The sequence below is a fragment of the Populus trichocarpa genome, chromosome 11 (assembly GCF_000002775.5).
Source record: "Populus trichocarpa isolate Nisqually-1 chromosome 11, P.trichocarpa_v4.1, whole genome shotgun sequence".
NCBI lineage: Eukaryota > Viridiplantae > Streptophyta > Magnoliopsida > Malpighiales > Salicaceae > Populus > Populus trichocarpa.
In genome coordinates, this window is record NC_037295.2 from 6,527,644 (window position 1) to 6,552,846 (window position 25,203).

Below are 25,203 nucleotides of genomic sequence, written 5' to 3' on the forward strand. Positions count from 1 at the left end.
ACTTGAAAGTATTTCAAACAGTTGCTTTTAATAATTAAGAGTCGAGTACACAGTGTCAATATCATACCATGGTTACATTGAATTAACTTATCTGCTGGTGCACCATCCGCACACAACTGGAAGTCTGGAACAGGCAAAACTTTCCACCTAGATTCACTTGTCTTTGGTCCTTCTTGATGTGTCCACTGCATGCGTTTCTTTTCCCTCGATTTTTTTTTGATCCATGGAGCCAGAATTTTGTTACCTCATCTTGAAAACTAGACACTATTATTAGCTGCTTGGTACTAGAAACCCCACTGTATATCTTAGTTCCTTTAGAATTAGAAAATCCAAAGTATCTCTGTTCTTGATAATGCTTGCTGGGAAGTTCTTTGTTTTCTTGACTGTTAGTCTTACTAGTTGCTTAGGGTTGCTGGCGTTTTTTGAGGCAAAGCTGGTTCAAGAAGAAGGTAAGTCACAATTTCCTTCATTAAGTTTGTAGCAGTCCTCTTTCTTTTTAATTGAAATGGGACCTTTTGGATTCTGGGTTCTTTTGTTGATCTCTGGGATTTATTGATGGAACCACTTGCTTCGTATTTTGGAGAAGATGTGGGGAAAAACGGTATAGAAAAAAAAAATAATTAAAAAAAGAGTACAACTTTGAATCTTGGGTATTGGGCTCTTTGTGCTATATGGGCTGCTTTCTGATGGTTACTGAGAAAATATGGGAAAGTGAAGGAAATTGGAAATTTGATTTTTGGGTTTTTTCCTGTAAACCGAGACTCGCTTCTTCAATCACTTGAATCGCTTAGACTGCTTGGCTGAGCCTAAGCTTATTGTCCTTTCTTCATTTTGAGTAAAGTTTTCTGTTTTATTTTTTTTAACTAAAATTTTTGTCAGCAATTAAATGTGCATACATACATGAGAACGCTGGAAACAATCTTCATGCAAAAATGTAGCCTGAAAACTGAACCTAATGTCTCTTAAAGTGAACAAATAAAAATGGGATGAATTTGGGAGTGCATTGGATCTCAATGCACTTTTGCATTGCAGAACTTCGTAAATATAGGAATTAATGTATGCATAGCTTTTACTTTCAGTCAGCTTGTATTTTAATTCTTACAACATTAACTGGTCATATGATGCTTATCGGTCTATGGTTGATAAGTAGTTGATGCACTTGAAGAAATTGCACGGACATTGGGCTCTAAATACTGGAAGTTCAATGCTGACACTTGCGAGATTGAATCGGTTGGAGTAACTCAAGTCCCACCAAAGAACGCAGAGCAAAGGATAGATTGTGAATGCAAGAATGGGAACAATACTGATTGTCACGTCACAAGAATGTATAATTCTCTCCCTCACTTCGAAAGAAATATTACTTGAATGTTCCTCTTTTGATAGTAGTTTTGGTTTTATTCAATACATATTTCGTGCTGTTGTTGCTATGGGTACAAGACGTATTTATTATTGATTACATGTTCTTTGCCAAGCCCATACTTGCTTTATGGAAAGGTTGCAAATAAGAAGTATGCTTTATTATGCAGCATTGTTTATTTGATGTATTTAACATGGTACTGCTGTTGATATTGTGACTGTTACACACATCACATATACAACTGTTAGAATGACATTATAAGTAATGTACTTTCTTGATTGCCATTATCCTGATTTTAGTATCAATTATTCATATACTTCAGGGAGCTCAAAAATTATAATCTTCCTGGAGTGCTTCCGCCTCAACTTGTTAAGCTTCCCCACCTCCGAGTAGTGTAAGGGCCCCTTAAAGTTCTTCCCTATCCTCTTTGATGTTAGTATTCCCACACAGTTCTATATACTTGACAATGCTACATTTCAAGTAACCTTCATTTCAAGTGCAGTGATTTTGCGTACAATTACCTGAATGGTACGATACCATTTGAATGGGCTTCAATGCAGTTAACCTCAATGTAAGCTATGGTCAACTCACACAATCTCTTTCCTTCGTAATCAATTATAGTCTCCTCCATAAACATTACTAACATATAATCATGCAGCTCTCTTCTCGTAAATCGTTTGTCAGGGGAGATTCCAAAGGAATTGGGAAATATTACCACTCTCACCTACCTGTAAGTTGCAAACTTGTGTTGATATTTTTAGTTATTCATTATCTGGACATTATTATAAAGACTAGAGTTGCATGCATTTCCATGAAATTTGCAATAGCTTTGATGTTTTTATCTGTTGTTGGATTATTTGATACGCCATCCAGGCTTAGTAATCTTTATTTCATAGAGATTAATAGAAAGATGTAATAATGTATTTCTGTTACATTGGTTTAGAAATATCAAGAGCTTCAGTTTGATTTTGAGTATAATCTTTATTTTTAATTCAGGTCCCTTGAAGCGAACCAAATTTCTGGCATAATCCCCCCTGACCTTGGAAAATTGATCAACTTGCAGACACTGTACACTTCATTTCTTCCCTTGTTATGTTACTTCTTTCATCCTTTTTATTTAGATCCTAAAATGTTGCTCAAGGATGAAAGAGCATGCATCCTGATGGCTTGTTTCTCTAATATTGTACTTTCAGGATGCTGTCCTCCAATCGTTTTACTGGAAACTTGCCAGTGTCATTTTCTGGACTAATAAATCTAACAGATTTGTAAGCTTTTGTAATACTTTTCCTTTAGTTTAAACTTAAACATTCATGTGGTATTTGTGCTAGTTAAACAGCTTCTGATTGTATAATGCAGTAGGATAAACGATAACAACTTCAGTGGAGCCATTCCTATCTTCATACAGAATTGGAAAAAGCTTGAAAGATTGTAAGATACATAATTTATTATAACTTTCAATTTTTAGTTTTGAAAAAGATAACCATAAATACATGCTCATTTTCTATTTGCTGTTCTTTTGAATTTGAATGATTGAAGAGAAATGCATGCAACTGGACTGGAGGGACCTATTCCATCGAACATTTCTCTTTTGAATAATTTAGTTGAGTTGTAAGTATAAGGTCTACTTGCTTTCATCCATTTGTCTTTTGTGACTTAATATGTTTTGTGTATTGAATCGATTAACAGTTATATTCATGGTGGGATGCCAATATGCAGGAGAATAAGTGATATAAATGGACCAACCCAGAGTTTCCCCATGCTCAAGAATATGACAGGCATGATCAGATTGTATGTTGACTGATCATATCATCATACAAATTGAAGGGGTGAACTCTACCTTTATTCATTGAAGTATGTCGATTTAACATTGTTTTTTGTTTGTATACTAGAACTCTGAGGAGCTGTAAAATTTTTGGGGAGATCCCTGCATACCTTTGGACAATGAAGAGTTTGGAATTGTTGTAAGTAACCAATGGGAAGTTTGGTGCATGAAGTTTCTTAAACTTGCAGTTTTTGCATCATCTTCTTCTATATTGTCAACTATGTATGCACACAAGGTTCCTCTGATTGTCCATAATTGTTTGAGTTTTTGAATCTATCAATATGCTTCACAAAGAAAACCTGCCAACTAGATAACCCTTTTAGTTCGAAAATTAAAGCAGCATTAACTATTTCAATTATTGTTTCATGAACTCCAAAAGAGTGTGTAAATCTTTTACTAGTGTTATCAATTTTGGAACTTAATAGTAAGAAAATAGGGAGATTGGTTGGAATTATGATGGGAAAATTGTTCTAAATGTTTCAGTGGAAGGAAAATAGACAGTATGGAGTGGTGCTTGAAAACTTAATTGTAAGATAAATGAGCGAGTGGTGTCATAAGCTTTTAATATGATCACAAAATGGTGCATACAAGCACTCATGTATGTCCTACATATCTGTTTCATGTAAAGTTTATTTGCATTTGAAGCATTAAAACAATGGGTGCTTGTAGTTAGTTTGACTTTCAGAACTTAGAACTATGAGAAGACTGAAGGTCTAAATTATTGTCCTTGTCAATTGAAAAAAATGTTAGTATGAACCTGGTATCTGTGTGTGTGTCTTCTTCATTGAATTCAATAGGCCAGATAGCATGTTGATGTTTTCTTGTTGTTTGTTTCTATTTGCATATGGTTATGAATTGGTTTAAGACAACGCACATGATATCATCACAACATTTTCTTCTTTTTATTGTTTGTTTAATATTATATATGGCTGAAAGAGTTGATGTTTGTTGTTAGGAGCAGGAAAACTGCTAACATAATGCAAACAAATATATAAATAAAATGTTTGGTTTGTTCTTGGATTACTTCTGGCTGCTCTTTTTCATAATGAAAATTTATGACCTATTAATGTTATGATCATTATAGGGATGTCAGTTTCAATAAGTTGGTTGGAAAAATTCCTGCCAGCATAAGTGCAGATCGCCTGCGATTCATGTAAGTCAGGTTCAAATTTCAGGTTTCATTGAAATTTTAAAGAATGAATTTCATTAATGAAAGAATGAGTCGAACTTGTCCCTTGATAGGAGAAGGACAAAGCTGATGTATATACACTCAGAAATGCCCACACAATCAAACTATCTAACAAAGTTTCATGGTCATATTTGCTCTCTGATAATTGAGGCTGGATCCTTTATTTAAAAAAGGAGCCCCTTACCTAATTATGTTCCCACGAATAACGACTTTGTCAAAGGAGATTGGGAGTCAGTCCTTTCTCTTCAGCGGTTTTCACATGAAATAGATACGTGTGAAATATCCATCCTTGTAGTTGCAAGCTCAAAAATGTTAGCATGAAACAAAAAATAATAGTAAAATGTCATGATAGTCCAGAGAATGCAACAGTTGGACTTTTATATTGAATCTTTTCTAATTACTTTCACGTTCTAGTAGAGTTATAGCATACTAATATTGGCTGTTACTTTATCAGCTTTTTAACTAGAAACTTGCTAAGTGGAGATATATCAGATTCAATCTTGAAGGATGGAAGCAACGTGTATGTATCTTATCTGATGCTTCTTACAGATTATTCTTAATCATTTATCACTTGTTCAGTTTTTGATCATGGTGCTTAGCATTTTATTGCTCTAAGCTCTTACAATCTAGATTGACTTTCATTTGCAATGCTTGTGTGCAGTGATCTGTCATATAATAACTTTGCGTTGCAAAACCCTGGGCAACCTGTTTGTCGAGAAAACATGTGAGAATACTCTTCTAAAAGTTGTACTAAATACTTCTAGTTTGATACAGTCTAGAAGTTGATTCTTCTTCTTTTCATGTTCTTTTGATCTTACTAGGAATCTAAACCTGAACTTGTTCCGTAGCTCTTCAATGGGAAACAGCTCGTAAGATGCTCTCTCCAGTTTTGTTTATTTTTTTTTCTGTTTGCTAGCAAAATGAAAAATGAAGGAGAAATTCCAGAAGCTAGCATAGATTTTACAGAATCCACTGTGCATATGTTATGCTAAGTTATTTTCATGCTTGCTCTTCCATATAGATTTTTCAGAAGAACTGTGCATATGTTGTGCTAAATTATTTTTGTTCCTATCTTTAATAGAAGGCGAGTTCTTCCATGCATGAAGACTTTCCGCTGCCCTAAATGTAAGTACATGTTATTATGAAGTTTGCAAACCATTGATGTTTATTGCTCTAAATTTCCTTCCGAATTCTATAAACTACATACAAGAAAATTTTGATTACCATATGGTGCTTCCTTACTGAAAATCTTTATATAAATAATAGAGATTGTAAACCAAAATTGCCCTTTCGCTTCAGAGGAAACATTTTGATTTAGAACCCCACAAGGTGGCTTGAATGGTTTAGGTTTTGGTTTACTAGTAGACAACCAGGGTTCAAACACATTTTTAATAGTAGACAACCAAAATTGCCCTTTCGCTTCAGAGGAAACATTTTGATTTAGATGACCTTGACTTACCTGGTGTTAGGTTTAGGAGCCTGTTTCAGCCCCCAGGGTTTTGCAGTCTGGGTTGGGTCCGGATGGTCCAGCAGAGCTGAGATCCCTTGCCAAAAAAAAAAAAAACATGAAGAAGTAGAAGCATTCTGATTTAAGACTATTTTCCGAAGCTATTTAGATATGTTTCTTTGGCCTGTCTCTTGGTAACCTGAGGTTTCTTTTCATTATTTCACTAGTGGATTGGTAAGTATTTAGATAAGAATAGATTCTGTAAGTGCAAGCAGTAGGCACCACGGTGGGTGCCATTTATAGACCAAAGAAGCTACAAACTTCACCTGACTTTTGACTAGAACTCATAATTAGATTCAAAATAAATAATTTACTATTTTAAGAAATCCATGTCATTATAAAAAAGTTCCAATTTTCTGACGTGCATGGTCTTAACTCAAAATCTTCAAAAGAGTTGTAAGTAGAAATCTATTAGAGGTTTGGGTGTTGAAACTTTTGTGAGGACAAAAAAAGGGTTTGGGTTTAGTTCGATTTCCCAATATGCTCATAATTAAAATCATCTTTGATTTATCGTTGAAAAATTAAAATCATTTATTATTAAAATTTCTGTTTTGAATACTCCATATTTATAATAAAACATTTGACTTATAAAGGGAAAGTGGGAGATCCTTTAGTTAAGGAGGTGGTTAGGAAATTTCTTTTTTCTTTTATTAATTGGAATCTCAAGAATTTTTTTTTGAAAAAAAAACTTCCTAATTAACATATGTTGACTCCTACCATTGAGAGTAAAAAATAATGTAATTTTAGTTGGACAGTAAATATGACCGGTCTATGGTTCTAATAAAAGATTTGCTATTTTTTACTTTTTTTACCATAGCTATTATTTACTTGATTTGACCTTAATTAAATTGATGTACTTGCTTGATTTATATATTATCTTATAGATGTGGTACAAAATTTAACACAAAATAACTTAGAGATGACTTTTAATTTTTTCTTGATTGGTTATTTTTAGAATGGTTTTAAAATCTCTATTGAAACAAAATAAAAATTAATTTGTCCCTCTACCATACAAATATTATTTATGATTCTTCAAATATTAATTAGTTATAATAATCGATATGTAATTATAAATTTTCATCTAAATTAAAATTTAGTAAAAAGTAATATTATTAGGTTGAATTAATTGAAGGTCAAATTGTGAATACCCTTTCTGAACTGAGAAATCATTTATGTCCTTTGGACAATAAAAAAATCCCAAAGTTTTCACCTTTTGTTCAAAAACTGCATCTTTGACACTTGTATTAATCCATTTGTTTATGACAGAACCTTAGATTGCACTAACACAAGGGTGAAAGTTGTTTTTTTTTTTTTTGTTCGGGGGTGTTTTTAAATTTTCATTTAAGTTCAGGGAGGTTTATGCAATTTTACTCTTTTCATTATTCCAGCATACCAAACAACTTTTTTTTTAAGATTCTATATAATATGAGTTTTCAGCATTAAATATAAATTCATTAAGTTATCAAGAAAAGTAATGCCAGAACACTGAGTACTTAACTACTTCTATTAAAAGATGTTTACTACATGATGTGGCACTTTGTGAATGGTGTTTTATAAACCATTAATTTTTTATTAAAATATTCACTATACCAAGATTATGTTGTAGAGTCTACACTAACGGAGATAGCATTGAAATTGATTTTTAATACAATTTGGGATTATTTGTTACTTCCAAAACATTAACAATTATTATTAAAATTGCATAATTATATTACTTCCAAAACATTAGCCCATATATGATTAGAGTTTAATAATATTTCTAACATGGAAATATTATTAGTAATCGAACATTAAATTTATTATAAAATTTATTTAAAATCCTTTATTCAAATCAAATATATCAAATAATATTAAAAATTGAATTATGTTACAAATATTTACGAGTATGCAAATTTATTTATACATTATTCCTTTACTAATAAGAATATATAAATAATAGAATAGGGTTTTGAATGTTAAAATGTTTTATTAAGACAAATAAAGAGTTGGATTCGGTTGTATTTCTATTATGCTTATCATTAAAATTGCTTAATTGGTTGTTGAAATATTAAAACTATTTTGTCAACATATTTTAGAAGACATTTGTTTATGATAGAAAAAGTTGAAATGTTTAACTAGAGGTTGATTTACAATAGAAAAATCAATAAATTAATTCGAAAACGAGTCATAATACTTTTTATTAGAGGATTTGTTCCAGAAAACTTCTAACACAAGTATTGTTTTATGATAGGAAAAGTGTGATAGTTTCGTATACATTTTATACGAACTACATATAACCTACAAATAAATAAATTGTATTTTCTATTTTAAAAAAACCATATTCTATAGAAGAAAAAAAATCAAGTTAGCATGAATGATTGTGAATAAACTTACCATTCCACAAGTAAGATTAGTAGCTGCTACCTTTCTTAAAAAAAACATATTTATCCTCAAATTAATTGAAATATAAATTATGAATTGATCAAACTATGTATCTACTCACATATAAACACATATTTGAGGTGTTTGAAAATTCTTCAAATAATAAGAGAATGTTCGATGCTTCATCTTTACAAAATTTGTAAATTATTGATTAGATTTATTAAAAATTAAAATGTGAATCACATAGCAAAAAAATCTAATATAAACCCTTTTATAAATAAAAAATATCAAATTAGACAGTAGATTTTTTTGTATGAATATTAAGGTCTAATATACCTAATATATTCTTGAGATACATTTAATGAATGTTCATACTATCAAAAATATCAAATTTGTATTTTGAGTTGAATTGTTGCTTTAAAGTTTTAGGTACTAAAGAAATTATAAGAATCACAAATAACTCTTGTAAGCCATACTATTTATGGTAAAAAATTAAGATCGCTTTTTTTATTAATTAATATGTAAAACAATTTATGCTAATATTAAATCTCATTTTATTGGTCGATATGTAATTTTTTGCCAAGCATTCCTTTTGTTTTATGTGTTGTACATGTATGCTTGGCATGGATAAATTGATTTGCATGTACACGTACGAGAACCACTTTGTAAAATTTTAATGTAATTAGTTTTTGAAACATTTTGGACACCATTATCCTTTTCAACTTATCATGTAATATTGTTGAAAAACTAAGAAAAAACTAAAATGTTAAAAACAATCACAAATTCAATTGCCTTTTGTGACCAAAATCCTTTGTTTGATAGGATTTTTCTCTCCTTCAAAGATGTTCTATGGTTAATATCCTTCTGCCATGCTATTATATTGAAGGAAGTTTAAACCTCAACCCATCCTATAAAAAATTAATTTGAACCTTTGCAAGCCAGCTTTGGAGTAAAGGAAATAAGGTATTGGAAAAACACTTGTTAGGGAGATCTACTTGAATATATAAAAAATTATCGTCACTCAACTTTTTGTACAATTAAAAAGAGTTACATCAATTTATTTCCTCTTTACAGTATGAAAAACAAATTCAATAAGAGAAAAGAAAAAAATTTAAAGAGGAAAAAAATAAAGTTGGAAATATCTTGGAAGGAAAACAATTAAAGGGAAAAAAATTAGATGCCTGTGTATTAGGCGCTGCTCTGCTATGCGGGTCTGTTATCATGTCAAAATAATACAAAAACATCAAAATATTAATTTGAAGTAAAGAAAAAAAAATTTCAAATTTTTTTAAAAGCATTTTTGAAACGCAAAACCAAACATGCTTCAATAAGAAAATTCAACCTAACCTGAAATAGCAAAAAATTATCATCACTAACTTTCGCACAATATAAAAAAAGTCACATCAATTTATTTTCGCTTTACAATATGAAAAAAATTCAATGAGAGGAAAAAATTTAAAGAGGGAAAAAATAAAATTGAAAATATCTTAAAAGGAAAAAAATTAAAGGAAAAGAAATTAGTTGGTGGTGTATTGAGCGCTGCTCCGCTATGTACTATTTATGGTGCTACTATAGAAAATTATTTTATTTGAAGATGGTGATCGTGCAAACACATTCCGTGCTTTTAACCTAACTCAAGCATTTTCACATTTGAAAAAAAAATTGTTATTGATTTGCTGTGGAGCGCGGGCCACTATGCTGGCTATCATATTATTACATAAATGTTATTTTTTAAAATATATATTTTAAATATATTGAGATTATATTGAGATAGTATTTTTTGTTTTTGAAAATTGATTTTTTATATTATAACATCAAAATAATACAAAAATATTAATTTGAATTAAAGAAAAAAAGAAAAAAATTTCTTTTTTTTAAAGCATTTTTGAAAAGCAAAAACAAACATGCTTTAATAAGAAAATTCAACCTAACTTCAAATGAAAAAAAAATATCATCACCCAATTTTTGTTCAATATAAAAAGTCCCATCAATGTATTTTCTCTTTACAATATGAAAAAAAAATTAAATAAGAGAAGAAAAAAAAAATCTAAAAAGGGCAACAAATAAAATTGAAAATATCTAGCAGCCCAGCCAGACCCAATAGTGTTGGCTCCGCCTGCCCAGCCAGACCCAACATCGGTGGGTGTGACTGCGAGTCGGACCCAATAACGTGTTGGGTCTGGCTGCCAAGCGAGACCCGCCACCTTTAGGAAGCGATTAACAGCTTTCGACATAGAAAATAGAAAAGACAACGCCTCCAAGTAGCATTTTTTGACTAAAAAACAACAAAGACAACGCCCTTATGACGCTACAAACATGCTTTAATAAGAAAATTCAATCCAACCTGAAATGAAACTTTTGTACAATATAAATAAAGTTACATCAAATTATTCTCTTTATAGTATGAAAAAAAAATTCAATAAGAGAGAAGAAAAAATATTTCAAGAGCAAAAAAAATAAAATGGGAAATATCTTTAAAGGAAAAAAATGAAAGGGAAAAAAATTAGTTGACGGTGTATTGGGCGCTACTCTGCTATGCGGTTCCGTCATAATATCAAAATAATACAAAAACATAAAAAATATTAATTTGAAATAAAGAAAAAAATAAAAAATTTTCAAATTTTTTTAAAAGCATTTTCAAAACGTTAAAACAAACATGCTTTTATAAGGAAATTCAACCCAATCTGAAATGACAAAAAATTATTATCACCTAACTTTTGCACAATATAAAAAAAGTCACATCAATTTATTCTCTTTATAGTATAAAAAAAATTCAATAACAGAAGAAAAAAAATTTAAAGAGTAAAAAAAATAAAATTGGAAATATCTTAAAAGAAAAAAAATTAAAGGGAAAGAAATTAGTTGCTGGTGTATTGGACGCTACTTTGCGATGAGCTATTCATGGTGCTATTGGAGAAAATACTTTATTTGAAGATGATGATGGTATAAATACATTCCATGCTTTTAAACCAACTCAAGCATTTTTACTTTTGAAAAAGAAATTGTTATTCACCCGCTGTAGAGCGCGGGCTAGAATGCTATCATATTATTATGTAATGATTATTTTTAAAATTTTTTCTTTTAAAATATGTTATTGACCCGCTGCCAAGCTAGCCTGAGGTGCTACAGTGTTTTCTATAGTGCATACACTCTATGTCTATGGTGTGGTCCACAGTACAATGAGTCTATGTCAACGATACTATTTTTTTAAATATTTGTTTTTAAAATATATTGAGATAATATATTTTTTTATTTTTTAAAATTTATTTTTTATATCATCACATCAAAAAAATAAAAAATATTAATTTAAAGTAAAGAAAAAAATAAAAAAATTTCAAGTTTTTTTTAAAATCATTTTTGAAACGCAAAAACAAACTTATTTTAATTAGGAAATTCAACCCAACCTGTAATGAAAAAAAAATTATCATCACCAACTTTTGTACAATATAAAAAAAGTCACATCAATTTATTTGAAAAATTCAATAAGAGAAGAAAAAAAATTTGAGGAGGAAAAAAATTTTGGAAACATCATAAAAGAAAAAAAATGAAAGGGAAAGAAATTAGTTGCCGGTGTATTGGGCGCTGCTTTGCTATGCTAGTCTGCCTCCTTTGGTCAGTCATTATATCAAAATAATACAAAAACATCAAAAAATATTAATTTGAAGTAAAGAAAAAAATAAAAAAATTTCAAATTGTTTTAAAAGCATTTTTGAAACGCAAAAACTAACATGCTTTAATAAGAAAATTCAACCCAACCTAAAATGACAAAGTTATCATCACCCAACTTTTGCACAATATAAAAAAAGTCACATCAATTTATTTTCTCTTTATAGTATGAAAAACAAATCAATGAGAGAAGAAAAAAAATTTTAAGAGGGAAAAGATGAAATTGGAAATATCTTAAAAAGAAAAAAAATTGAAGGGAAGAAATTAATCGCCGGTGTATTGAGCACTGTTCTGCTACGTGCTATTCATGGTGCTACTGTAGAAAATACTTTCTTTGAAAATGGTGATGATGCAATTACATTTGAAAATGAAATTGGTATTGACTCGCTGCGGAGCACGACCTAATATGCTAGCTATCATATTATTACATAATGGTTAATTTTTAAAATGTATTGAGATAATATTTTTTATTTTTGAAAATTGATTTTTTATATCATCACATCAAAATAATACAAAAACATAAAAAATATATTAATTTGAATTACAAAAAAAAAAAAATTCAAATTTTTTTAAAGCATTTTTGAAATGCAAAAACAAACATGCTTTAATAAGAAAATGCAATCCAACCTCAAATGAAAAAAAAATTATCATCACCCAACTTTTGTACAATATAAAAAAAGTCCCATCAATATATATCTGGCGGCTCAGCCAGATTCAAGATTGGTGGGTGTGGCTGAAAGTCGGACCTAATAGCATTTGGTCTGGTTGCCAAGCCAAACCCAATAGCTTTTAGCACAAAAAACAAAAAAGACAACGCCCTTAACAATACTTTTTGATTAAAAAACATCAAAGACAATGCCCCCATAACGCTACAATGTCATCTACAGTACAAATATTCTATGTCTACAGTGTGGTCCATAGTGCAATGAGTTTATATCCACGCTAAATGCATTTCCTTTAAAAGTATAATATCTCATGCAGAAAAGCTACAATGACATATAGGATTGTCTATGTCCTACCCACAACTGCAAAAAATGGTCTCTTTTTCATTAATAAACTGGGTATTATAGTTACTGTTTCAGCCTGCACAGGTGTAATAACACATGCGGCTGTAATAAGTAAACAATGTACTTCAATCAACTACCATAGACTGGAACATTGGACTAAATAAAATGCTCAAATGTCTTTTATCTTCTCTCATTTTATTTCTTTGTGGGCAGATTCAAACTGTTTACATGTTAACAGTGGTGGAAAGGACATAACCATCAATGAAAACAAAACAACCTTGTCATATGAAGGAGATGGACAAGTAGAAGGTGGTGCAGCTAAATATTTTGTAAATGACCAAAGCTTCTGGGGTTTCAGTAGCACCGGGGACTTTATGGATGATTATGATTACCAAAATACTCGTTATACTGTATCTCTGCAATCATCAACCATCCCTGAATTATACCAAACAGCTCGCATATCCCCAATTTCTCTTACCTATTTCCATTATTGCTTACAAAATGGGAACTACACAGTAAATCTTCACTTTGCAGAGATACAGTTCACTAATGACCACACATATAACAGCTTAGGCAGGCGTATTTTTGACATTTATGTTCAGGTAAGTAGTCACTCTAATGTGAAACTTCCATTATTTTTGAAGTTGGATGCAAGGACTTAGCTGGACTACTTTGTCACAGGAAAGATTGGTTTGGAAAGATTTCAATATTGAAGATGAGGTTGGCAGTGCTGAAAAGCCTTTAGTGAAACAAGTATTGAATGTCAATGTGACTAATAATATGTTGGAGATCAGATTCTATTTTGCCGGAAAAGGGACAACAAGGATTCCTGATAGGGGAGTTTATGGTCCCATCATATCAGCCATCTCTGTATTTTCTGGTAAGTTGTATGTTTGGCATTTGTTCTCGATCATACAATTATCAACAATGCATGTACATTTGATTGATTTAAAACCAGCACCACTGTGCTAAAGAAGAAGATTTTAGGGCTGCATAACAAATTTTGACATTTTTCTTATATTTGACCTTCCCTTGCTGGATAGCACTTGGTGTCTGTTTAAATTATGGGTTGAGATCCACAACAATATGCCTACCTTTCCTCTCCTCTCCTCTCCTTCCCCTGTAAATGTAAATGTAGTGTAGGGTAACAGAGACTTAGGAAGGCGTGGATAGTATGAAACAACTATTTTATTTATAAGTTCTCCAATATTATGATAAAATAGTTTGGTACCTCAAGAGAGTATTATTCAGATTCTGGCATCGAAGTCCCATTTGGGTAAATTATTACAGAGAAACTATGTAATTTAAGGAAGTGTCATCTTTTAGTTTAAATATCCAATCTGTGTGTGTGACTGTGACTAATTTTTCTGTTTAATTGGCAGATTTGAAAGTTTGTTCTAGTGGGAAAAAGAAGGGAATTGTTTATGTGGTTGTTGGAGCTGTTGGAGCATCATGCCTGGTTGCCATTATACTGGTAATTCTTTGGTGGAAAGGAAACTTGCCAGGAAAATTGCGCAGGAAAAGAGGTAACGCCATATATATTATTTACCCATGTTTGTGTTAGTAGTCTAATAAATTCCATGCTGCATCCATGTTTGCCAGATGTAGGAAAAATTGTATAATGGCAACTTGAGATTTCTTTGCTAAAATTATGCATGGACATTTAGGGAAAAGAAAAGCAAAAGAAGCATCAAGTTTCATGGGCTTATCTTTTATTCAGATACAAGTGACTGTGATATTTCACCTCAAGATGATTACACACAATTATTAATTGTACAAGTTTGATTGGCATCGTAACTAGTAAGGGTGCTTTCCTGAGGAGGAGGAAAGTTCAGGGTAGACATGCTTATGTTGGAGAATGAAAAATGCCTCTTTTCAATGGAGTTTCATGGTCTACTTTTCTCCAGAACTGATTTTGACTCGCAAATATATCAAAAGACTGACAATTCGTTGGCACTTTATGTCCTGTCTCCTACTTGAACAGATGTCAAAGGACTTGATTTTCCAAAGGGAACATTTTCTCTGAAGCAAATTAGAGCTGCCACAAATGACTTTGATGCTTCTAATAAGATTGGAGAAGGTGGTTTTGGTCCTGTATACAAGGTACTTTGCAAAAGATCTCAACTATCCTGTTTGGGGTATCCTCTGCCCCCTCCTCTCTCTCTTTTTTGTCACAACTATGTGAAATTCTTAACAGAGATCAGCGTGCAGGGTCAATTACCTGATGGTACTGTTATAGCAGTGAAGCAACTTTCATCAAAATCACGGCAAGGAAATCGTGAATTCTTAAATGAGATGGGCATGATTTCATGTTTGCAGCATCCGAATCTTGTCAAGCTGCATGGATGTTGCATTGAAAGTGACCAGTTATTATTGGTTTATGAGTACATGGAAAATAATAGTCTTGCACGTGCTCTGTTTCGTGAGTGTTCATCAATTTTAAATGAGAATATTCACCTAAAATATTATAATGCATAGTATAATTGAAATGATCATATGGATAACACTGTGTTTTCTTATCGGATGATTTGTAGGTCATGAAAACAATCAGCTTAATCTGGATTGGCCTACAAGGCTTAAGATCTGTATTGGGATAGCTAGAGGTCTAGCTTTTCTCCATGAAGAATCAAGACTTAAGATCGTTCACAGAGACATCAAAGCTACAAATGTGCTACTTGATGGGAATCTGAATCCTAAAATATCTGATTTTGGATTGGCCAGGCTTGATGAAGAAGAGAAGAGCCACATCAGCACCCGAGTTGCTGGAACTATGTTAGTCACCACATGCTTTAATAAAAGCTGCGATTTTTGGTGTTCCTTTTCAATGTTAAATTACAAGTGTTCTTTATCTTGATATGCAGAGGATATATGGCACCAGAGTATGCACTATGGGGTTACTTGACTGACAAAGCAGATGTTTACAGTTTTGGGGTTGTTGCTTTGGAAATTATTAGTGGGAAGAACAACAATAACTACATGCCAAGCAACAGCAGTTGTGTTTGTCTCTTAGATTGGGTAATCTTCTTCCTGTGCGTAATACGTTGCACTCATATTGTTGCTTGCAAGTCTTAGTGCTGAAGTTTTAAATTACTTAATCGCAGGCCTGCCATTTGCAACAAAGTGGGAGTTTTATAGAGCTTGTTGATGAGACGTTAGGATCTGAAGTTAACATAGAAGAAGCAGAAACTATGGTTAAAGTAGCTCTCTTGTGTACAAATGCGTCCCCTACACTTAGACCTACAATGTCTGAGGTAGTGAGCATGCTTGAAGGACGAATGGCTGTTCCTGACACGCGTCCAGAACTGAGTTCATATAATGAAGATTTGAGGTTCAAAGCCATGAGAGACCTCCGTCAGCACGAGCAAAGTCATAGATTCAGTGGGAGCCAAAGGCAAAAGTCAACCTCTATTCAAACTTTTAGCTCATCATCTATATCTGAGAACAGCAGTTATGAGATAAGCTTAGAACCAAAGCTCTAATCATGTACCCCAGATTATATGGGGTTCTCAAAGAGTCCTTGACATGAGGAAACGATGCACAGGCTCTCTCACTGTTGTGATGTTGGGTTTCTGCTATTTATTTGAAATTTAACTCAGCGTGACTACATCATTCGGCTTAAGAATTTAGCGAGGAATTCTTCGGTACATGTTAAATATTAAGTTGCAGTTTGTTTTCCAAGTTCTGAGAGGGAGAGGCTTAATTATTTTTTATATAAAACTGCAAATTTCAAATTTATCATACGGATCTGTATGTACACTGGAAATTTCAAATCTCATTGTTTTGTTGCTGTCTTCCTGGCTCATTTCCATCATTTTTAACAAATTAACCTGAAGCATATATTACTCATCGGCCCAGTTCAATCGGCCTCACCTTTCGTCTTATCGTTTCAGGACCTGTCAAAACCAAATGAATTTTGTTCGAACCATATTGATCAAAGATTTTAAAGTACCTATATACAAGACAAATGCAGTAAATCAGGAAGACAGAGAAATGACAAGCATTAAAAATCATGTACGAGAGATGATCAACATTGCACCTTCACACATTTGATTAAGTCTATGACGTAGATAGGAATAAAGTGGAAAGAGTGAGTAATGTCTCCTCCGATCAACCTTTTATCTATTTTTTCTTCTTCTTATAAATTACGAGGAGAATAAATAGACTACAAGAGGCAATGATAAAGAGCACATGATACTCATAACATGGTAAAGGCTTGGGTGGGCTATAGCCCAGGTCAAGATTTTATCAATATTTTTTGACTAGTTTTATGTAAAACAAATTCACAATTCTTGATTGAGTAATCAAAAAATTCTGAAAATTTACGTGGAGCCTTCTAATATGATGTTTTAACTTGGGTTAAAATTTCAAAATTTTTAAAGAAATTCAGAAATTTGATGAAAAAACACAATTTGACCAGTTTTATATTATTGGACGTAATTTTCAATCCGACCATCAGATTGAGTTGAAATTTTACGAGGGATCTTAAAATACATTGAATAAAATCTGGTTAAAATTTTAAAATGAACGGAGCTTGGTAGTGTTAACAAAAAAAAGACCGTCAAATAAAAGCAAAACGACTTATTAAAAGTAAAATGGTTATTTGCCATTAAAAAATAAAACAAATCAGTTCTTCTTTCCTTTTATATGTTGTCGACTAGGCAGAAGCATAATATGCAAAGAAAGAAAAGAAAAGGCGAGATAGAGAGAGAGAGAGAGAGAAAAAGTAAGGGAAAAACATAAAAAAAATCCAAGAAAAAAAAATAAAAAAAGTGAGAGAATAACCTTGTAAACTTACAAAGTCTAACTTATAAAACACTAATATAATGAAGAATCAAGTGAAGGAAGGAGGAATGGAGAGAAGGGGAAAAAATTAATTACTTTATTTTCTAGTTGACATGAGATTGTTATTTTATCCCGGTTGAGGGGTACGTTGTTACAATATCGATTCAGATTCGATTATAGATGAATTATATTCTACAAAACATTGAAGGATGTAACTTCAATAGTGAGTTTATTTTTACTTTCACTTCAATTTTATGTACTTTCAAATTTATTTTTTAATATTTTGGGTAGTGTATTTGAGTTAAAACTTTTCTGTTAACTTCAAAAATTCATGTAAATAAATTAATAATTAATTTTTTAAAAAAATTATATTTTTATTTAATAGCTCAAGACAAGAAAAATTCCTGGGCTCCGTCCCTTGGGCGTAACCATAGCAGAATGGTAAAACATAAAAAAAAATATAAAATAAAATTCCTAGAGTCTCTCCGGGTTTGTATCTTGCACATAAATTATTTTTGTCAGTCCTAGTAGAGCGAGTAGATGAAAAAAAGAGAGATTGTTTTTTGGGTTCATGCATCATAGATAGAGGGAAGGCTGCTAATGACAAGAGAAATGAGTACTTTTGTAATAGGTTGTACTTGATGTATCTATCTATAGAGAGAGTTTTCTATTACCGGTGAGCAAGTCATGAATATTGATTTATACAATGATAAAATATTTTTCTAGAGATTCCGGAGCCCAAATGCCTCTATTTGTTTAGTTATAAAAGTGATTGTCAAATAACCAATTCAACCCAATAGCTTAAACTATTAGGTAAAATTTCAAGATATAATTTATATTATTCTCTAACACACATCCTCAAGTGAAAGCCCTTTAGACTTGAAACTTGCACAGACCCACATTACCTTGTGCTTAAATTTTTTTTATTAAATAAATGCGGATGGTGAGATTCAAACTCATGACCGCTTGGTTATCAAGGCTTTGATATAATGTCAAATAACCAATTCAATCCAATAGCTTAAGCTGTTAGGTAATGTTCCAAGATATAATTTATATTATTCTCTAGCAGTGGTATTTTATAATTTTTTATAGATATATATTACTATTGGGTTTATTTTAAATTGTAAGCCCAAATAAGAATAGAAATATTCATGTATTTAATCCATATAAAATCCTAAAGTTATCATATTTTAGAATACAATTTATTTTTTAGTGCTTCCATTATCAATACTTAGGTGGCTAGAGGGATGAAAGAAAAAAATGAGTTTTGGTTAATTTAGGATTTTGGGTGAGAGAGTAACATTATATGATACCCTATAATCTTCTACTTTTTATAGTGAATTTATCTAATCGTCTTACCCATAAAGTAGGCCTAAGTTGGAGAGCCACATAAATTCTGTGTGTGCTCTTGTGTGATTCATAGTACTAGTCCTTTTATGTTTATCTACTTTCCAATAGGATCAGAGCTTGTCTAGTTATCAGTTGGCTTTTGTAATGATGATAAAAGTAACATCAACAACGAAGTTTGATGTACATAAATTTAATGGTATGAACAACTTTAATTTGTGGTGTATTAAGGTGTGCGCCTTGTTAGTTCAACAATCAAAGCATTAAAAGGTGTAGATAGTTTTTCTACGGGGATGGATGACAAGAAGAAAGAAGATCTTATGGAATTGGGACATAATACTATTCAACGTTGTTTGTTTGATGATATTATGAGAGAGGTTGTCGAGGAGAATTCAGTTGTTGAATTATGGATAAAGTTGAAAACTCTTTACTTGATCAAATCCCTGACGAGTCGATATATACTTTTTGGATGAAAGAATGTATGCTCATTAAAGACCATCTTGATGAATTCAATAGAGTAATTTTAGATTTGTAAAATGTTAATGTTAAGGTTGAAGATGAGGACTAGACATTGATTTTATTATGTTTGCTACCTCCATCTTATGATTATTTTTTTTAATAATTTGTTGTATACAAGGGATAATCTTAGTTCAAAAGATGTCATAGCTTCTTTAAACTTTAAGGAGTTGAAAAAGTAAGTGTCAAAGAGTCATAATGATGATTATGCAGAAGCTTGATTATAAGGGGTAGAACAAATAATAAAAGTTTAGGTAGTGGAGGTAGGTCTAGATCAAAATCAAAGTCTAGAAAAATTAAATGCTTAGAATGTTATGGAGTAAGACACTTTAGGAAGAACTATATTAAACGGAAAGATAAGAGAAAATATATGGAAACCTTTGATGCTGCAAATGTTGCTAGTGAAGAGAAAATTTCTGATGATGTTGAAAGTGTTCCAACCTTGTCTTTTGATAGCTCAAGTGATGAGTGAATTCTTAATTTGAGTTGCATATATTATATTTGTTTTAATAGAAGTTGATTTGACATTTATAAAGTTGTCAATGATATAATTTTATCATAAGACAACAAAGGACTTTCTATTATTGGTGTGTATATAATTTGAATTAGGATGTATGATGACATTATTAGAACGTGGAGATTCAACATGTTCCAGGGATAAAGAAATTAATTTCTTTAAGTCTTCTTGATTTTCCAGGTTATGGTTATGCTGTTAAAGATGTAGTTTTAAGAGTTCATTAGGGTGCTCTTGGTATGATAAAATAAAAGTTAGTTAATGGCCTTTACCATCTTTAAGGTTCAATAATTTTTTATTCAACTAGTATATCATTTGTGACTGATTTGGATAGTGCTTCTACTCAATTATTGTTCTAAGAGTTCATTAGGGTGCTCTTGTTATGATAAAATAAAAGTTAGTTAATGGCCTCTACCATCTTTAAGGTTCAATAATTTTTTATTCAACTAGTATATCATTTGTGATTGATTTGGATATTGCCTCTACTCAATTATTGTATATGCAAGCAGAACATATAAGTGATAAAAGGATGATAAAGTTAAGTAAATGAGATTTATTATATGGTCAAAAAATAGGTGAATTGAATTTTTATAAGCATCGTGTTTATGGTAAATAATATAGGGTGAAATTTAATATAACTATTCATCGTACCAAAGGTAATGCAGATTATGTTCATTATGACATTTGGGGTCCTTCTCCTGTTATCACAAAAGGTGGAGCACAATATCTATTGATAAATACTCTAAAAAGGCCTGGTTGTATTTTTTAAAGATAAAGATTGATGTGTTTGTCACCTTCAACAAATGAAAAGCCTTGATTGAGAAATATATTGATAAGAATATCAAATGCTTAAGAACTGATAATGGTTTGGAATTCTATGCATGTAAGTGAGATGCGTTATGCAAGAATAAAAGAATTGTTAAACATCGTATTGTCAGGAATATACCATAACAAATTAGGGTTGCAAAACATATGAACATGACACTTTTATTAAAAACATGTTGTATGATTTCACAAGCTCGATTGTCAAAAGATTTTTGGACTGAAGCAGTTAATTTTGTTTGTTATTTGGTGAATAGATCTCTATAGAAAGTTTAGAGCTGAGAATTCCATATGAGGTATGGTCTGGTTTTTTTTTACTAGTTACTCTAAATTGAGAGTATTTTGTTGTCTTGTTTATGCTTATGTTAAGAAAGATAAACTTGGAAAAAAAAATAGAAAATAAATATTTCTAGGCTATGTATCTAGGGTGAAGGGATATGGATTGTGATGTATTGATTTCAAGTTACTTAAGTTTATTACTAGTAGGTATGCGACCTTTAATGAGTTTGCTATATCTTATAAGGAAAATGAGTTGAATGATGTTGTTGTTGAGATGGACTAGGCTACCAGCAAACAGGTAGAGCTTAAGATTAAAGTTTCAAAGATAGTGTAAAAATATGTTTCAGATGAGCCTGTAAAGGAAGTAGTGTATGATATTATTGATAAAAATACACTTGAAGGATAACCTTATAATATTACTATAGGAAGACAAATAAATGTACCATTTATGTATGGTTATGTTGATTTAGTTAATTTTATCTTGAATTTTGTAAATAATCTTGATGATGATGAGCCTTGTTCTTATAAAGCGATAATTTATTTTCTCAAAAAACCTTCTGAGTGGATGTTTGCTATGAATAAAAAGATTGAGTTTCTTAATAAGAATTAAATATAGGATATTGTTAAACCATTAAATGGCCAAAAGATTGTTGGGTGAAAATGCGTTTGAAGAGAAAAGATGGAGTCAGGGTTGAGGATGCAAGGTTTAAAGCATGCCTAGTTGCTAAAGGCTTTACATGAAGAGAAGCTATTGACTTCAATGAAGTTGTTATAACCTATTTTTGGGTTATTCCCTAATTCACATTTTTTTCTCTCTTCAAAAAAATACAAAAAAATAAAAAAATATAACAGTGAAAAGAGAATGCCAGGTCGCCCAGAAAATGACTAAAAACTGATTGAGGAGGTTTAAAAATATAAAAATTAAAATTTTGACGGTATTTTGTTGACTGATGAGACCCTGTTGGCAAAGAAAATTCAATTTGAGGAAGAAAAGTCCAAAATCAGACATTTATGGACTCGATTAAATTTTATTGAAGGTTTAATTGAATTTATGGAGGGTTTGATTGCAAGAAAAAATAATTTTTGAAGTTAATTTAGGCTTTAATTGGAAGAAATTAAAATTCTGGGGTCAAATTATAATTTTTGAGAGTTAATTTGGTCAAATCAGGGGCTTAATTGCATAAATATTGAAGTTTGATGGCCAATTAAGGACTTAATTGAAGAAATCTGAAACCAAGGACCACACTGGAAAAGACGCGTAAATAGAGGGGCTGTAATTAAACCGAATCAGGGGTCAAATTGAAGAAATTAAAAGTTTATTGCTCAATGGAGGGTCAAATTGCATAAATTCAAGACCAATGACCAAAGTGAAAGAGGCGGCCAACTTCAGGGCCGCTATTTGATTTTTGGCAGGGATGCAATTGCATTGATTTTTAAATCAAAATTGCAATTTAGGACTTGATTAAATAAATTACAAATTGAAGACTAATTTGGACTTTGACATAAGTTTTTGCTGTATTTTCCTTTTAAATGAAATGGCGCGTTTTGTCCAAAACAGCGCCGTTTCATACACTGTTCATTAAAAAAAAAAGCCCGAAACAGTGCCGTTTTGAACGGCACTGTGGGTATTTTTCTTCCCCTGGACGCGCGAAACAAGGGAAGAAGAAGATTTTTTCTTCCTTCGTTTTCACTGACTTCTCTTCCTCTAAAGCATCAAAAAGACGCCGACCAAGGACCCTCAGTTGCCCAAAACTTTCCACATGTTGGAGGAGCGGCAGCATAGTGGCCGCCCCGTCCTCTTTCTCCCCTGTTTTTTGCCTATAAAAACAGGGGGAGAAAGAGCAAAGAGATAGAAGGAGAAGATAAGAGAGAGAGCAGAATAGAGGGGGAATACCAAAAGAAAAAGAAGAAGAAGAAGAAGAAGCAGAGAAGAGAACGAAAAACAGAGAGAGAGAGAGCCACCGTCGGCCACCGCAAACCGCCAGCGGCACCACCAGCGCCGTTGCCTGTCGCCTCCAGCAGCTCCGCCAACGAGCCATCGCAGGTCAGCCCTTCTCCCCTTCTTTTTTCTCCTGCTTCATCCCTGCCACGCCTCCACTGTTCACGTAGCATGTGAACAGTGGAGGCACTGTTCACACGGGCTCGGCAGAGCCCAACCCACGTAGTTGGGCCGGGGTCGGCCAGCCCATGTATTTGGGCCAGGTCCGACCCATTTTAAAAAAATATATATTTTTCAATATTTGTGATTTTCCCACCTTTTGATTTATGCTTTTTTTTGCTTAATATCAGTCTGTATTTTATGTCGTAAAAATATAAAATCTGGTATTAAAATACCTGGTTTTCGTCAACTTTGTTTTAAAAAAATAAAAATACAAAAAATTTGAAAAAAAGAAAAAATGTTGTTGTGCATACAGCCAAGCATCTCGAAGCTAAAAAATCATATTGTGTTTTTCATAAAAAAACAATGTTTTAGCATGCATTTTGGCTTTAATAACCAGTTTATTAAAGTCAAGAGAACATTGACCAAAATTTCAAAAAACAACAAAATTTTTATTTTGTTTGTCTTTTGGTATCCGGGGTACGACATTACACGTAATACGTATTCCGGATATTAATTTTTTTTTCGAACGCTAGAACGGTTAGGTTTACTCCATTAAGATAAGAACCTCCTTATGAAGGAGGGCTTTTCTTGAGCCTTGGACCAACCAACAATTAGAAAACACAATAAGACCATAGTTTTTTATCAAACAACAAAACAATGCAGCTTACCTTAGGTAGGGCGTATTTGGGGTGCTAATACGTTCCCTTTACGCAACCAGTCTCCATATCCCATATCTGAGACCAGTTAGGGTTCCTAGTGACCAAAATACTAAGTGACGATTCCTATTTCTTTTTTTCATGGAAAAGACAAGAATTCCTTGTCTCTCCACATTTTCCAGATAGACCATATTTTTGTCCTTAAGGGTGGACAATCGCCGCGACGCCGCACATGTGCGATCTAAGTGTTCTTTCTAGTTGTAAAGAATAGTTTGTGTGTGTGTGTGTGTTAGAAAGCTTTTAGATGATTTATTTATGTATTTATTGTTGTATATTGATGACATATTGGTTACCTCAAATAACATGTTTAAAATCAATGATTTAAATGATTAATTGAGTGGTGAGTTTAAGAATAAAGATTCGAGTGTAGCTAAAAAGATTTTTGAAATAAAGATACGTAAAGATCAAAGCGCTGACAAGTTATACTTGTCATAGAAGAAGTATCTTGAGAAAGTACTTGAGTGTTTTGATATGTAAAACTGCAAGACAGTGAGTACACCATTTACCTTTACTTTCATGTTATCTTCAGTTTTGCCACCAGAAACAGAGGAAGAGAGTGAGCATTTATCATGTGTTCCATATGCTACTCTAACTGAAAGCATTACGTATGCTATGATTTGCGCACGTCTAGACATTTCACATGTTATTAGTATGGTCATTAGAGATATGAGAAATCCTGGTAAAACATGGGTCATGAAATGTGTTGCTACCCAATTTTTGACCCATGTTTTTGATAATTTTTTCAGAAAAAACCAAAAATAGCAAAAAAACAACGAAAACCCTAAAAAATGTATTTTTGATATATTTGCATCGTTTTTAGCATTTTCAACGCCATCTCAGAAGAATTTAAATTTTCAAATGTATTTTGAACGCGTTCAACTTTTAACGCGTTAATTTTATAATCATTGATTTTCTTTGTTGAGTCGACGTTGATATTGCTTGTTTAAAAAAAAATTCAAAAAATACAAAAAAATCAAAATTTATAAAAGACCAAATATAAAAAGAAAAAGTTGAGGAACCAATTTGTTTTTTGGGTTGCATGGGGACCAAGCAATTAAAAATAACAAATTTTGTTACCTATAAAGAGAAGTGAAAATTTTTACCAAATGAGGGGGAGAAAAAAATTTAGAGGCAAAGGGGCAGAGAAAAATTGGGAGGAAAAAGAAAAGGAGGAACCCTAAAAAATCCATCTTCTCTGCAGCCGCCTGAAAACAAGA

The 25,203-nt window shown here is 31.9% G+C and overlaps 1 protein-coding gene across 5 annotated transcripts; it reads left to right on the forward strand.

Annotated features, from left to right (window-relative positions):
• On the forward strand, positions 1 to 16,700 carry LOC18109771 (probable LRR receptor-like serine/threonine-protein kinase RFK1). Of its 5 annotated transcripts, XM_052445515.1 has the most exons (24): positions 4 to 449; positions 1,151 to 1,325; positions 1,680 to 1,751; positions 1,860 to 1,928; positions 2,016 to 2,087; positions 2,354 to 2,425; positions 2,551 to 2,622; positions 2,714 to 2,785; positions 2,894 to 2,965; positions 3,074 to 3,145; positions 3,247 to 3,318; positions 4,264 to 4,332; positions 4,823 to 4,888; positions 5,030 to 5,092; positions 5,190 to 5,237; positions 5,450 to 5,493; positions 13,123 to 13,511; positions 13,591 to 13,789; positions 14,292 to 14,435; positions 14,894 to 15,012; positions 15,121 to 15,331; positions 15,444 to 15,681; positions 15,771 to 15,924; positions 16,011 to 16,700. In XM_052445515.1, the coding sequence occupies exons 1-24, from the start codon at positions 353 to 355 to the stop codon at positions 16,386 to 16,388; spliced, it is 3,039 nt and encodes a 1,012-aa protein (XP_052301475.1). In that variant the 5' UTR covers positions 4 to 352; the 3' UTR covers positions 16,389 to 16,700. The 5 variants fall into 5 exon arrangements, with proteins under 5 accessions (XP_052301479.1, XP_052301476.1, XP_052301477.1 ...); XM_052445516.1 differs by lacking the exon at positions 4,264 to 4,332 and having other exon boundaries at positions 2 to 449; XM_052445517.1 differs by lacking the exon at positions 3,074 to 3,145 and having other exon boundaries at positions 3 to 449.
• The last annotated feature ends 8,503 nt before the right edge of the window (positions 16,701 to 25,203 follow it).